Source organism: Mytilus trossulus, chromosome 8 (genome assembly GCF_036588685.1).
Source record: "Mytilus trossulus isolate FHL-02 chromosome 8, PNRI_Mtr1.1.1.hap1, whole genome shotgun sequence".
Classification (NCBI taxonomy): domain Eukaryota; kingdom Metazoa; phylum Mollusca; class Bivalvia; order Mytilida; family Mytilidae; genus Mytilus; species Mytilus trossulus.
In genome coordinates, this window is record NC_086380.1 from 38,422,479 (window position 1) to 38,439,475 (window position 16,997).

At 30.4% G+C, this 16,997-nt stretch overlaps 2 protein-coding genes across 10 annotated transcripts in view; one reads left to right on the forward strand and one right to left on the reverse strand.

The window, feature by feature from the left end:
* The window catches only part of LOC134680919 (protein spinster homolog 1-like), a 44,002-nt gene extending 37,688 nt beyond the window's left edge, over positions 1 to 6,314 (reverse strand). The window contains exon 1 of one of the 2 annotated variants that reach the window (XM_063540221.1): positions 6,139 to 6,314. In XM_063540221.1, coding sequence (XP_063396291.1) covers positions 6,139 to 6,226 — 88 coding nt within the window. In that variant the 5' untranslated portion in view covers positions 6,227 to 6,314. The remainder of the gene's footprint in view (positions 1 to 6,138) is intronic. The other variant, XM_063540222.1, reaches the window with a different exon arrangement.
* Positions 6,315 to 14,109: 7,795 nt separating this feature from the next.
* The window catches only part of LOC134680917 (neurofibromin-like), a 56,903-nt gene continuing 54,015 nt past the window's right edge, over positions 14,110 to 16,997 (forward strand). For all 8 annotated transcript variants that reach the window (XM_063540214.1, XM_063540216.1, XM_063540217.1 and 5 more), the window contains exons 1-5: positions 14,110 to 14,172; positions 14,692 to 14,767; positions 15,012 to 15,115; positions 15,486 to 15,551; positions 16,105 to 16,281. In XM_063540214.1, the coding sequence (XP_063396284.1) occupies positions 14,701 to 14,767; positions 15,012 to 15,115; positions 15,486 to 15,551; positions 16,105 to 16,281 (414 nt within the window). In that variant the 5' untranslated portion in view covers positions 14,110 to 14,172; positions 14,692 to 14,700. The remainder of the gene's footprint in view (positions 14,173 to 14,691; positions 14,768 to 15,011; positions 15,116 to 15,485; positions 15,552 to 16,104; positions 16,282 to 16,997) is intronic.

Sequence of the window (16,997 nt, forward strand, 5' to 3'; positions counted from 1 at the left end):
TGGTTTTGATAAGAAAATAACACTTGTAAATATTCGACCAGTTGGGGAATTATTTACCTTGGTATGGTGTTTCCAATTTCATTATATATTGAAAATACATTGCATTGTATCGTTTCTTTTGTTGATTATAGTATATAACACATATTTTGTCAACAATCCTTTGCCACACAATTTTGATCATTCAACTCTTGCAATTTAAAACTGATAAAGTGATTTGGTCCAGTTAAAAAAGAAAAACAGTACGGTATGTCTACAGCTGTCAAATAGAATTCAAGACCCCCCCCCCTTTTTTTAAGCATTAAACTGTTCATACGATTCTTATTAGACTTTTGGTGAAATTATCTATAACTTGTCCCAAATGGTGTACATCATACTGTAAAATAATTTGATTATAGTTGAGAAAAATCAGGTGCGATTTTGAAGAGTAACTTAACTACTAGTATCATACGAAATAACTTTAAAAAGTGTTATGTACGGTTCTAGGGCGTTCACTAGAAAGTTGTCCAAGGATAACATTCAATGATCCGGATACACATACACATGCATTGAAGAAGACCCCATATATACTAAAAAAAAATATTTTTAAACTGAGTTATAACAGTAATGAGATGACCATTCAGTGAAATTGATTTTGCAAATGAAAATTGCTTAGAATAGAACAAGAACATATTAAATAAAAAGTGAGAATATGCTGAAATTGTACACCGGTTTTAAAAAAAATAATAAAAGGGGTTCCATTTCCCAAGGGCCTCTGATAATAAAAGAAATATAATAAATAACCTTAATTCACCAAAGTTTTTGCAAATTATAAATTGTTTTCCCTAAACAAATACAGATCGTAATTTGTACTTAAGTAGAAATAAACGAGATTCAAAAATACAATTTCAAAGTTTTTAAAATCATGACTACCGAAAAAAAAAAAATCCAATGATTTTAATGGTCATAGGATTGCATCGCTATCTTGATTAAAATCCAAATAAGGTCAAATTTCCAATACGCATGCGTAAATAATATCAACATAATAAACATGGCGGGTACAGAACCGGAAGGCTAGATGTTGAATGAATTTATTTGTATAACTTTCTGATGATGGCAACACAAAAACCAGGAGAATGGGTGCAGGCACTGATCAGTCGATTTGATGCTCAGGTAGGACTGTCATGTGTGATCGGTGGATGTGAGTTGATGAATTCGTCGTAGTAAAAGCGCAGCTGTAAGAATTGGCTTCAAAAATTTATGAATGAATGTCACCGACACAATGCCCTGGAGCGTGTGACCGAATTTTATGTTTGTTTACTCACTCGTTACAGATTAAATTGGATAATGTCATTGATAAAATTTAAACAATATACCTGTTTTAAATTGACATTTTGTATGCACGAAACATAATTGTTGTTGGAACCTTGATTTTTGTTTTGCAAGAAAATAGGATAGGTTTCTGCGTAGGCGTTTTTCATAATTTATTATCTGTCTGACGACTTATCGCCATAATAAATTCTGTATTTTTAGCATCTCTTATATTTGTTTTATAAAACTCAAACATCGAAATCCATGAATTTGTATTGAAATTATTAACAGAAACGTCTCAAATAAGTTGAAAAACTGCAGTGATGTAATCACAGGATAAATGCAGTCAGCTTCAGAATCTTTAAGTCAGATATAAAATGGATCCAAATTAAAAGGATTTTTGTCAAGTTTACCTATTAACAACACTGCCAACTCCTGGCTACTATGTTGTGATTAAAATTTGAAACTACAAAATGTTGTTTTCATAGTCATGATAGTCCAGTCTTCCAATCATATACATTTGTATATATGTTAATGAATATGTGTCAAAGACAGTATATATGCAATGTACATATGGTCTTTCATACATGTATGTGTACCTATATCATGTATATTATATCTCTCTTTTTTGATGTTATTGTCAACTGTCAAATTTTTATATTGAAATTTGTTGTTTCCTGGGAAGTCTGAAGAGTTATGTTTAAATTTGGTGATAACCATATGCATCCCCCATGCTATAAAGTATCTAAGGACCTACAATTTTTAACAGGATCACTGTATGTATTAAAAAAAAATATTGAAACATTGACTTCTTACTATACAAATCCTTGATATTTGGGATTTTATTTTTAAAAGAGATCATCAATGGTTCTATAATCAAAAGCTTGAACTAGTACTTGCATATTGTTATTTGAATTGCATGAACAAATGATTTTAATGAACTTCAAAATACAGAAAAATATTCAGTCATTTCTTCTGTTAACTTGCAACATCATTTCTTTGGAAAATCTCTCCCCAACCTTTTTATTCTTTAATCACTAGCAACAATCTGAATATAAAGGAAATTCCCAAATTTGCATTTGAACAGAAAATGGTACATGCAATATATTCAAATTAAAACAATAATCATGCTACTAATGCTAATTTTTTAGACTAAAATTTAAGTACATTTATCATAGATATAAGAAGACAAAGAAGTCAAGATGTGGTATGAGTGCCAATGAGACAACTCTCATCATGTATATGTAGTACTCTTTTAAAAGTTAACAAGAAAGGAGGCAACATTTAAAATGTCAAGTGTTTTACTGATCATTAATATTAATTTCTGATAAATACGGAAACTTTTTTTAATTTTTTAAAAACTACAGGCACGTCAGCTCAAGTAGATTGAGCTATTTCTTCCTGCCCATTCAGGAAAGGCACTTATGTCCACTCAAATATAATCATATCTTTTTAAAATATTAAACATATATATAATAAAATGAATGTTTTCAGATTTTTATATATTCAATTCTTATGATGGTAACACAAAAATTGCAAATGTTCTCTGAAAACAAGTTATGCTTCTTTCAATCGCACAATTTCTTGACTCATCATGCCAAACAAGAAATATTTATACATGTACATGATGTATTGGCACAAATTTACTAAGAACTATTTGAAATTCATAAAAGTGTTAATTCCAGTAAAAATATAGCAATAATATTTATAATCCAAATATTACTGATTTACATTGTGAATTAACAGCTAATTAATGATTTCATCAATGTTTTCCTTGTTTGTACAACTGCAGTACTAGACTAGACACTAGTATATGTAAATTCAGTCCTTTTCATCATTGAAAATGCCTAACTTGACACCAAGAGGAGGTTGGGTCAGAACTCCAGGTTTGCATGTGTCTTAAGGATCTGGGAAATCTTTAGGTATTATACATGTATTTAGGTAAAATATATTTACAGTGATGTTTTCTTTTATTTAGCTGCCTATCAAGACAGGCTTACACACCACACAGTCCATACAGAATGTAGAACAGAATAAAGAATGTCTGATCAATGTTAGCAAATACAAGTTCAGAGAGGTCATCAATGGCCTTACAAAGACACTGCAGTCTGTTTCTAGTATGGTAAGTGTCTCAATTTCGCTGTATTGAAGACTCAATGGTGTCCTGCTGTTTTCTTCTCTCTTGTTGGGTTGTTTTCTCTTTCACACATTCCCCATTTCCATTCTCAATTTTATGTACATTACACAAATGGTGAGTCAGTTATAAAAATCACTTTTGCTGGTTTTGAGTGAATCACAGAGGAACAGGGTGATATCTGGTGATTTAGAGTAAAAATAATCTAATTTTACATCTGGTTGTAGCAATATGATGAGATATTTCAGAATGGATCAACAGCAATCACCAAGATTCACGAAAGAGATTTTTAACAGAGTCCTTTTGTGTTTAATTTTATTTTCAGTATGCCAGGTGAGCATTATTTAGGTATTGATCGTTAATGGCTGATGAGTTTCATAAATCAATGAAATTATTTGACAATAAATTTTCAAAATATAAAATCATACAGTAATTCTCTTCTATGTCTTTCTTTCATTATCTGGCATAATCATTCAAGTATTTTCCAAGTAAAACCAAGGAAAAAAAATATGATTACCTGAACTTATTATGTCTGGTACTTTATCATATGACCAATTTAAACTACATGGTACATATATGTGCAGTCATGTCCAGTAGGAAATAGACACTTATCTGAGGCCAATGCTAAGAGAATGGTTTAAGCTCTTAGTACATATAAAAAATCCTGCAACAACTTATTGAGGGGTCTGTAGGAAACCTTATTCTACCCCTATACAATATGTTAGTTTTTTCATAGGCATTCCATATTGCCTGCATAACACCCAGGGCACATCCAACCTCGACTTTGCAGAATTGTCTTCTTTGGTGAATTTATGAAAAAGTTCCAATTTATTCTTGAAGTGAATATGCATGAAACATTTTCCACTGGATATTATACATTTTACATCAATCAACCAATCATTATCAATTACTGAAGATTTATCTACTAGTATATATGTTGTTTGTATAGAGAGTTATCTCCCTTACTCTGATTAGTGAATACGATAATTTCATTTTGTACTGGTAGTCTTGAAATGTACAATTGATAGGAATTTATTAGCCTTAGTATAACATATACATATAAATAATTCCATTTAAATAATGACTACAATATTTTTTCTGTCTATGAAGAAATAACATAAAAAATGTGGTGCACACTGAATAACGCGCGCAGCGGGTTATTTAACAGTGTGTACCACATTTTTCATGTTATTTCGAATAAACAGAAAAAATATTACCATGATTACAGTCATTTCTTATAATTTAATTCTAAATTCCATTTTAAACCGTAGAAAACCATGAAAAAACTTTGATGACGTCACGGTCACATGACTAATTTATGTCTATGGGCTGATAACAAAATAAAGTCAGCCAATCAGAAGACGTGTTACATCCAAAATTAAATTATTGCTGTATGGTATGGTCAATAAATAAATGTCAATTTTAAGATCTTCTTATGATCCATTATAATAGCATATCAGTCCTTTAAGGCTATCCAAATAGGCAACTTGAATTAATTATTGAAAGTGGATTCTAATCAGTTATAATTGAATTCTTTGTAAGGCTTGAATCCAATTTTGAATGGTTAAACAAGTACATGTAGAATTGCTGCAAAGATGTTCTATATGATCAAGCTAGAAGTTTCTTTTCATTTTCTGTGAACTTTAAATATAAAAAAGATGTGGTATGATTGCCAATGAGACAACTGTCCACAAGAGACCAAAATGACACAGACATTATCAGCTATAGGTCACCATACGGCCTTCAACAATGAGCAAAGCCTATACCACATAGTATTTAAAGTATTGTTCTTCCTTTGGAATGTGTTTGCTTATTGATGATGTCATTCTTGTTCCTTTTATATCTTTTAAAACACAACCAATAACATAATCTATAGTTGATTGGTTTATAACCGATCTTAAGTTGCATTTTTTTATCTATTGGAGACCACTAGTTACCCTTATGAAACCACTTTTGAATATTTGTTAAAACTCAGTTTTAAAAAACATATTGAAATCTTTAGGGTACATCTATGTTTGACGTTTTGTTTGTATGGCATTGTTTCTGTTTCAAATATAAAGAAAGTATAGAACAAGAAATATTGTGCAAACTGGACATGCATGATTTGTCTGTACAATATTATAGGGATTATAAGTGTCCTTCTAAATAATAAAAGGGGGGTACTTTCTTGGTTCACTATTGCTAGCTCACACATTTAGACTTGTATTTAGTCATTCAGGACTGGTTTGTAAATAATTCTGCAAATGCAAGTCTTAATGTGAATGCTTTTGTAAAAGTTGACTGGCTTTAAAAAAAATTACAAGTATTGTTAGAATTTGATATGATGAAATAACAAGTTTTAGTGAAAGATGAATACAAATTATTATTGAAATGATTTTTCTTGTTCAATGCATAAATCCAAAACAAAATATGAGAGAGAAGGTCAATATGAACATGCATAAAAAATACAAAAAACTAATGCAAAAAAAAACAACAACATTCTCTCTGTCTATAAATTAGAAACTTTCACATTATTCAGTTTTTGAACTAATTTGAGGCTTAATTCATCATTGGAAACTATAAAATTAGAAAAAAATCCAGTTGCAAACATTTATCTGAATACTCAAATTTGATATACATATATACAAAGCAAACATCTAAGTTACAAAGTTTTGTTTATACTTGATAATAAGACAAATAATCTAAACATAAGACATGTGAATTTCTATAAATCTTACTTGATTTTCCATTTGTCATAGCCAGTAGTTCTACTGTAGAAATGGTTTTTCCTTTTAGTCCATTTGTAATTCCATTTTTATTATCCATATTTTGAAATTTCACTATTTTTGTCTCAGCTACACGTGGTTTCCATTATCATGACCCTTATCAAACATGTCATACGAGGTACGCTATGGGAGTGTCAGTTTACAAATACTTTATCTGTTACTGATAAATTGTAATTTAGTCTACTTTTACCTGAATTTACCTAACATGACCTTAATTGATACAAAGTTAATTTATATGGAACTAGTTGTTGATATCTACTACTAGGTCTGACTGACATACTTTGTGTTTTATCTCGTTCATATCAATTTAGTTTCTATTTAAAACATTATTGAAAGTAAACAAATAAATGGAGAATGTATGTTCTTTTTTAAATATCAAACATTTATCAGTCAGAAACATTAATATAAGCCTGAGAGGATTCAGGCTCTATATTTTGTGTGTTACTGAAAAAGCCATGTCATATAGAATTTATTTATACTATAAAGTAAAACATTTAAAAAAAGTAATTAAATATACATTTTGTACATGTCACTGGACTACTGCCTGCAAAGTCAACTTTAAAGTTGTTAGTACCTCCTTTCCTTAAGTACCACAATAAATATAAAATCTTATTGCTCTATGTGTCTCTGTAAGGTCAATGTATGGATGAAAATTATTTTGTGTAGAATTTTTCTTACTAATTAGCATTTTTTGTTATAAATACATGTTATAAGCAGACTGATTAAAATTTTCTTACAGGAATGCCTACAACTTGCCTAAATGAGTCAGTCTATAATGGATTACATTTGATCCATCTCAAACTCAATCTTATTAAGTTCTGTCATCCATATTATCACCTATTCAGAACATTTCAATCATACTTGCATACATGTACAATCATATAAGTCTACATATACTTTGCATTTGAGAAATCAATGCATGTGATTTATGATATACATGTATATTAAAATAAAGATATTTTTACATAATTACTGGACTTTTACTAATTGATTGTAATTTTATTATTTCAGAGAATAATTGGACCAGAGGCAGAGAGGAATTACTTTGAATCTCAGTTGATTATCCTAGACACATTAGAGCAAGTACTCAACTCAGTAAGTTTTTGAAATGAAATAATTTAGTACACATTAATGTATCGCGTTTTTAGATGATTTATACAGATAGAAATATTGACCTATGAAAAGAGCCTGTGGATTAATTAAAGAAAAAATATTAGACATTAAATATACATTAGTCAAGAATGAAAAAAAATGGTTATAGTCATTAGAGAATGAGAGTCCCCACCATATCTTGGCGACACCATATATCTCTTTTCTCAATAGTCTACATATTTCCATTTATTGAATTTTTATATTGTCTTGAGTCTGTGATAGAATCTATTTTTAGCTCACCTGGCCCGAAGGGCCAAGTGAGCTTTTCTCATCACTTTGCGTCCGGCGTCCGTGGTCGTCGTCCGTCGTCGTCGTCCTGCGTTAACTTTTACAAAAATCTTCTCCTCTGAAACTACTGGGCCAAATTTAACCAAACTTGGCCACAATCATCATTGGGGTATCTAGTTTAAAAATTGTGTCCGGTGACCCTGCCAACTAATCAAGATGGCCGCCATGGCTATAAATAGAACATAGGGGTAAAATGCAGTTTTTGGCTTATAACTCAAAAACCAAAGCATTTAGGGCAAATCTGACATGGGGTAATATTGTTAATCAGGTGAAGATCTATCTGCCCCGAAATTTTCAGATGAATCTGACATTCTGTTGTTAGGTTGCTGCCCCTGAATTGGTAATTTTAAGGAAATTTTGTTGTTTTTGGTTATTATCTTGAATATTATTTCAGATAGAGATAAACTGTAAAAGGCAATAATGTTCAGCAAAGTAAGATCTACAAATAAGTCAACATGACCAAAATGATCAGTTGACTACTTTAGGAGTTATTGCCCTTTATAGTCAATTTTTAACCATTTTTCATAAATCTTAGTAATCTTTTAGAAAAATCTTCTCCTCTGAAACTGCTGGGCCAAATTATTTGAAACTTGGCCACAATCATCATTGGGGTATCTAGTTTAAAAATTGTGTCCGGTGACCCCGCCAACTAACCAAGATGACTGCCATGCCTATAAATAGAACATAGGGGTAAAATGCAGTTTTTGGCTTATAACTCAAAAACCAAAGCATTTAGAGCAAATCTGACATTGGGTAAAATTGTTAATCAGGTAAAGATCTATCTGCCCTGAAATTTTCAGATGAATTGGACAACCTGTTTTGGGGTTGCGGCCCCTGAATTGGTAATTTGAAGGAAATTTTGCTGTTTTTGTTTATTATATTGAATATTATTATAGATATAGGTAAACTGTAAACAGCAATAATGTTCAGCAAGGTCAGATTTACAAATAAGTCAACATGACCAAAATGGTCAGTTGACCTCTTTAGGAGTTATTGCCCTTTAAAGTCAATTTTTAACCATTTTTTCGTAAATTTTATATATCTTTTACTAAAATCTTCTTCTCTGAAACTGCTGTGCCAAATTGATCCAAACTTGGCCACAATCATCTTTGGGGTTTCTTGTTTAAAAAATGTGTGGCGTGACCTGGCCATCAAACCAAGATGGCCGCCACGGCTAAAAATAGAACATAGGGGTAAAATGCAGTTTTTGGCTTATAACTCAAAAACCAAATAATTTAGAGAAAATCTGACATGAAGTAAAATTGTTAATCAGGTCAAGATCTATCTGCCCTGAAATTTTCAGATGAATTGGACAACCTGTTTTTTGGGTTGCGGCCCCTGAATTGGTAATTTTAAGGAAATTTTGCTGTTTTTGGTTATTATATTGAATATAATTATAGATATAGGTAAACTGTAAACAGCAATAATGTTCAGCAAAGTAAGATCTACAAATAAGTCAACATGAACGAAATGGTCAATTGACCCCTGTAGGAGTTATTGACCTTTGTAGCAGGGTTTCCGCCGCTGAAAAAAAAAGGAAAATTTTAAAAGAAGAATATATTGTGTTACTTGGCGAAAAAAATAATAAAGTGGCGAAAAATATATTGTTTTGGCGAAAGAGGTGGCGAAAAAAATAATTGACCCAGGGGAAACCCTGCTTTGTAGTCAATTTTCAATCTGCTTCCTTTGTTTAATATTCACATAGACCAAGGTGAGCGACACAGGCTCTTTAGAGCCTCTAGTTATATAATTGTAATACATTGTATAATGAAATTGGCATTGCAGAGATGAAAGAAGATGCTTTTCTTCGTTTTTCAAAAGATTCTGATCCAACTTTAACATTGAAATGACTGGGGATTGTATTGAGGATAATATTTTATCTTATTTTTTGGAAATATGAAGAGTATGAAATTAAACAATTGGCTGGTGGTTACACAAATTTGTAAAGATGTTACAGTTATATATGATTGATTTTTCAGCAACCAAAAGATACGTCAAGACTTGATGAAGCCATCTATGTAAAGTTGTTACTGCCAGAAATTTGTAAGGTAAGTGGTAATTTCTTATTCATTTTTGAAGGCCATACTTCGAGTCTTTGATCTATAAAGGTTTTCTATTTTACACATTGTGACTTGGATGGAGAGTTGTCTAATTGGTACTCAAACCACATCTCCTTATATTTATGAAGAAAATATCTGTAATTCACTGAATTTAGTGACACTTAAGAGATAAAGGTATTGTAATTTAAGCTGTAAGGACGTCCATTGGTAGTTCAACTGTCACAAATTTAGTTTACCTGGCGACCCATGGAAGAGACTGGTAACCGGGTATTTGCGACAGTAAAACTAACGATGGATGTCCGCAAAGCTTCAAATACAATACAGTTATCTCTATTCTAATGCAAAACAAGTGTATAACTAAATTTCAATCATTATGTCAGTGTAAAATCTTCATGAAAGAAAATTCCACGAAAAGATGTTATCTTCTTTGGTCCCTACACTAGGTGACGTCATAGGTATGCTTCTGTGTTCAAACATAAACACTGGGCGTTTTCTAACTTCTGTGCCGCTACAGAATGTAATAAAATTTGATAAAAAGAAGATTTTTAGGTGCAACTTGTGAGTTTTATGGCTTATTATTATAGAAATTACATGTCAATACATTCATCAATTCGAAATGTCGGCTTTCTTAGTTACAGACAAGGAGATAGAGCATTTTATGCTAACTGTCATCCAATCAGAACCTTTGATACAAAATAGGTGCATTAGAATTTTACTGTTTTTAGATCTATACTTTTTAAGTTTTTATACAACACACAAAAAAACATGCAGTTTTCTTTTTATTTCCAATAGTTTCTGAACCAGTCAACAGATACACCAAACACGTTGGTATTACAGCTGAAGAATCTCTCATCCAAGGTCTTGTTTGCTCTCAGTCTCAACAACTTTGGAGCGGTTTTCAACAGGATCTCAGCAAAGTGAGTTACTTAAACATTCAAATGTTTTAATCAGAAATAACAAAAGTGAGAGCTTTTAGCATAAGCAGACTTAGAGATCATAAGAAACAGAAAACAGGAAAAAACATTTAAAAAAGGATTTTTTTTAAAGCCTCTTGGACATGTCATATGAATTGTAATTTAATGAACTTTACAAAAAAATAATACACGTAAAATAATGTCTACATTTGACTGTCATGAAGTAAATGGTATTCTGTATTGACCATGTCCATCTGTACATCCCCTATCTGTCCATCTGTAACTTTCATATATAACTCCGCTTAGTATTATTGAATGATTTGCTGTGTAAGTGATGTTCAGGTTTATGGTTCTGTCATTGTCTGTCATTTCCTGTTTGACAATTATTTGAATCTTTATAATATATAAATATACCAATGTTCTCTGAATATTAATTTTTTCCTTACATATAACTCAGTTTCTATATTATATAATGATTTGATATTTGGTCTGTAATATTTCTATGTTGGGTTGTGCTGTTAAAGTGATTGTCATATCTACTGTACAATTTCTTCCTAAAGTTATGTCAATGATTTGAATTATATATAATATCTGCAGTGCATGGAATTTTGAAAAATGTAAAATAATGAGTGATGTTATAATTGCAAACAATCCCACGTTAGAGTTGATTAATTCCAAAATTCGCATGTAAGAATTGATTTATTCCAAAATATCCATGTTAGAGTTGATTTATTCCAAAATTCTCATTTAAGAATTAATTTATTCCAAAATATCCATGTTAGAGTTGAGTTATTCCAAAATTCTCATGTAAGAATTGATTTATTCCAAAATATCCATGTTAGAGTTGAGTTACTCCAAAATTCTCATGTAAGGATTAATTTATTCCAAAATCGCCATGTTAGAGTTGAGTTATTCCAAAATTCTCATGTAAGAATTAATTTATTCCAAAATATCCATGTAAGAGTTGAATTATTCCAAAATTCTCATGTAAGAATTGATTTATTCCAAAATATCCATGTGAGAGTTGATTTATTCCAAAATTCTCACTTAAGATTTGATATATTTCAAAATTCTCGCGTTATAATTGATTTATTCCAAAATTCCCATGTTAGAATTGATTTATTCCAAAATTCCCATGTAAGAATTGATTTATTCCAAAATCAAAATTCCCATGTTCCAATTTACTTATTCCACAAATGTGAAAATTTATCTATTTAGAAATGACAGCAGTGACCTTAACAAGATGTATGTATTTTGCACAAGTGCACTTGTCAGTGCAGATGCAGTATTTTTTCGTTATAATGCCCCTCATAATCGTGCAGTCATTAATTTCTGTAGACAATGTTTTCTGACATGAAAAAAGTTTTCATTGCAATGTTTACTGCAATGTTAATTGCCAAAAAAACATAATATACATTTTTCTGAGGTGAAAATTGTTTTTACAAATATCTCCTGTGATATTTTGCGATCCTCGTTTATTGCCAAAAATAGGCTTTATCTAATAGGTGTCATTATAACGAGGTTACACTGTATACTATATATATAGGATTCCCTGCATTTACTGTTTGTGTGTAATCATTTACTAATATTTAGTTCATCTAGTAAGTTAATGTTGCTTATAAGGCAGAACCAGAATTTAAAAAATGTTCTTAAATTTTTGAGATGTTTTAAATGTTTGAAGTTGATTAAAGAAGAATATGATTTTGGAGGTCTAACATTGAATGTATTTCCAGCTTATCAAAAATTTTAGAATTAAAAGTTAAATATGTAATATAATAAAACACAAGATTTTCGGTTGTAAGTATTTTATGTACAGATGATAAATTCTTTGAAATGGCGAAATTACCAAAAAAAAAAAAGGCTTGTTTGACTCAAAATTATGGGAAATGTACTTTTAAAGCACATGCAACTATCAGCAAAATTTTTTTTTACTCATGAAGGGTGTTATGTGTTTTTTTTATTCCCTGGCAGAATATGATTTACGTAATGCATGTATTTTATGTTTATTTAGCCAAATGTTTCTGTAATTTTCAGTTTTTGTTCAAAATAAATTGTGATATGACTTTTATGCTGTCACTGAAAATTGTTATGTTAGATCTATTAAATCTAAAATAAACATTTCTGAAAGTTTTCTTTCTGAACTTTTAAGAGTTGCTTTTAATAGTGGTGTCATACTTTTTTGTCTGTAAATTTGCATGGTCAAATATACCTTCTTAAACAAATTAAAAACATTAGAATGCTTATAACATATGTGTTGCCTCAGTAGTCTTATATTTTGGACTAAAGGATTTTTAACTGAAGAATTCTCTGTACACTTCTCAGGTCCAACCTCTTCTAATCTCAGATCACAATTATGTTGCTCTGTGTGTTGATGAATTGAAGCAACTCCATAAACTTGAATACAGTATTTGATTATCATTTTGAAAAAAAAAAAATTACTTAACATGCTTAAAGAATTGTGTTATGGTAAAAGAATAAAAGTTATTGTGTAGGAACTATATCAAAGAAGAAAAGGTTATTTTGAAAGACTTATATTATAGTTGAAAAGATTTTGAAGCAGCTAAGTGATATACATGTATAAGCTCTGCCTATCAATCACATTCATTTTCATTCTGAAATGGACTTTATTCAGATTGTGAGTGAATTGGCAGGGTTTATTCTATCTATGGAAGAAAGGGTAGAGTTGAAACATCCAATCCTCAGAAATAGCTATAACTTGTACTTTTATATAGTTCCTTTGAAATAACCTCTTTTACTATAAATAAAATACAGTAAAATTATGTCTTGATAATATCATAGTCATGTTTTTCACCTATGTCGAAATTCATACTTTTGATGTTGTGAAAATGGTTTATACAGTCATGGAATTGATGCATGAAATTTTTCAGCGTTGTCCAATCAGAACTGACATTGCAAAAATTTGCATAAGATATGCATAATAATAAAAGATATTTTTAAAGTTTTGTGGCAATTACAGGTTGACATCCCTATCTAGTGCCAGTGATGACCCTGATCTGTCAGATTTAGAATTGATACAACACATAAACGTAGATGTCCTCAGACTTATCAAGTTATTCAATGGTAGGTTATCGATACGTTTTTTTTTATATTGACATTGGTTATCCTGTTGGAATACTCAATAATTTTACATTATTAATTTTTTGGGCTCTTTATAGCTTGCTGTTTTATGTGAACCAAGGCTCCGTGTCGTAGACCATACTGTGACCTATAGTAGTTCACTTTTACAAATTATGACTTGGATGGAGAGTTGTCTCATTGGCACTCATACCACATCTTCATATATCTTTTTTGTTTTGAGCATTGCATATCTGTTAACTATTTCAATAAAGTGGCTTTCACTAAGTTTCTATCTTCATAAGATTCTGAATAAACACAAGTCATTGTTTATGAAATAATAAATGATATCAATTTGTGTATGCACAAAATGTGAATTTGAATAAAATTAATACCGTACATTGTAAAAACATATTTCTTTTTTTTCAGATATTAATTCCAAATTTAAATTCTTGAAGAACAAGCATGTTATTACTTTGGCTTATAATCTGGAAAAGGTAAGTAAAATAGAAATGAATAAAATGAGATGTGGGGTATGCAGTATTGAGACAGCAACCCAGCCACTAAAAAAACAATCAGACAGACATCCAAGGTTAAGTGTATTTGGAATGACAGCCAGAAGTATCAATGGATAGAGTAATAAATTCATGGTTGATTTCCTCAGTATGAAAAATGTACAGAACTTCCATTTATTGAAGATAATCATTTCTTAAGAAACTAAGATTTATACGATAACTTATTTGAGAATTATTATGGAGAAAATTATTCGATGAGTTACTGTGTTGTTCGGTCATGACTTGAATATTTTTTGATATTTGAAGTCTTTGATTAGTTATCCTGTAAATCTAAGTTGCTTTTGAAATGATTATATCTTCTCTTTTGAGCAGATATCAAGACAAAGACAACTATATTTGACAAAACAACAACACATAAAATTAAAATAGAGATTCAGAACTGAACATTTCTATCTGAGAAAACTTTATAGACATCTGTTTACCAATTTCATGTTATTTTAGGCAATTTGGATGTGGATGGATAATTATCCTGAAGAATTTACAGAACTACAGAAAAAGCCAAATGATGAACTTCAAGGTAAAATAGGAGTTATCTCCTCCTGAATGTCCTTGCTGCATTTTGTAAAATAAATATTCAATGTTTAGAAAGTTGTCAATTGATCACAATGTTTCATGAAAGCTTTGAATTGAAAAGTAAAATGCATTTAAATTGAAACATCAGATTATTCTCTTATTGATTCAGATGTGAGTGATTTAAACAAATTACTGCTAATATGAAATTCTGAATTAACAGTAAAATAAAGTAATTTTTTTTTTGACAGATTGTTGTGATAAGTTATTTGACCAGTTCAATCAGTGTATGGAGAATTCAAAGAAGAAAGCTGCTATTTGGCCACTACAGATGATGTTGTTGGTCTTATGTCCTGTAAGTACTCAAATCAAATACCTGCAAGCTTTGAATTTTGTAAAATTTTGTAATTTAGAACAAAACATAAACTAATAATAACAGTTGTAACTTAAAGTATTTTATTTTGCAGCTATTTATTGCTTTATAAATAGCGTTCATAGCCTTCATGATTTCAGAATTTCATTGGTCAATGGTTGTAAACCAACAAATTGGCACTCATATCACATTTTCTTATATCTATAAATAAAATAATAACATTACATCATCTGTTTAATATTATAACCAATTGCAATATTTGATATGTAGACTTTTGATAGTATTACCCAGAATGCATCAGACTCTAAAACATTGAGTTCTTTCCAAATAAATTTTCACAATTTTATTGTAGAAAATTTTGGAGGAGATAAACAATGCAGACAATGGTGCACCCTGTTCAGCACAACATCTCAAGAAGGTAAAATAATTAAGATAATCTTTCAAAATTTCTAGGATCAGACCTGATTGTGAGGTTCAATCATGTTTTTTCCTCTAACCCTCCTCCTGAACATGCATGAAATATTTGCAACCTAACATTGGCACTCACACCACATCTTCCTATATCTATTAAGCAACCAACAATCAATCTTACCCTACTCAGAACTTTGTTACTATTTAGTCATTATAGATAACAGGACATAAGCCAAAAATATACACCATTTCTCATCAAAATTTGAAATTTATAAGTTCTTGGAGTGCTATTTTAACATTGTCCTCCCTATTAAGGCATCACCATGCTATTTAGAGTTAGTTTTGACTGTATATGATATGTACAATTGACTACAGCATGCTAAAATATGTAATGCCTCAATACGATTGATGCTTAATTGAAGAAAATATATGAATTCTTTGCATTTGGATAAATTACTTAAATATTAAGATGATTGAATAATTTTTAACTGGCATCTTTTCAATATTAATTGTTCTTGATGATGGAAAAACTTAGTTTTATTTTGATTTTTTTCTTTAAGAAACATTTCATAGATGAGGTAAAGAAAGCCATTTCACCACATCATGCAGGATCCAAGTTGACAGAGGGAGCTGCAGTCACATGTGTTCGTCTTTGTAAAGCATCTACATACATCAGCATCAATGATCGTCTAAATGTTTTATTCAGTCTGGTTCAATCTGTTATAAATGATCTCAAGGTAAGTTATTTCCCTTTCTTAAAACTAAATTTTTGGGGATTATTATTCCTCAAACTATGGATTATCTTCATTTTAAGATAAATGAAATTGTAATATAATTTGTGTAACTGATGAGATAAATATAATTTGGGGCTTTAAATTTTAAATATAATTTATTTGTTGTCAGTTTTCTAAGCTAATCATAGAAAAACCGACTTTCTCTTTATACACATTTCTTTCATTAGTAAAATGACTAAGGGAAACAAAAGTATTTATAAGCCTTGATCATTATAAACTTTTTATACGACCGCAAATTTTGAAAAAATTTTCGTCGTATATTGCTATCACGTTGGCGTCGTCGTCGTCGTCGTCGTCGTCGTCGTCGTCGTCGTCGTCCGAATACTTTTAGTTTTCGCACTCTAACTTTAGTAAAAGTGAATAGAAATCTAGGAAATTTTAACACAAGGTTTATGACCATAAAAGGAAGGCTGGTATTGATTTTGGGAGTTTTGGTCCCAACATTTTAGGAATTAGGGGCCAAAAAGGGCCCAAATAAGCATTTTCTTGGTTTTCGCACTATAATTTTAGTTTAAGTTAATAGAAATCTATGAAATTTTGATACAAGGTTTATAACCACAAAAGGAAGGTTGGTATTGATTTTGGGAGTTTTTGTTTCAACAGTTTAGGAATTAGGGGCCAAAAAAGGGCCCAAATAAGCATTATTCTTGGTTTTCGCA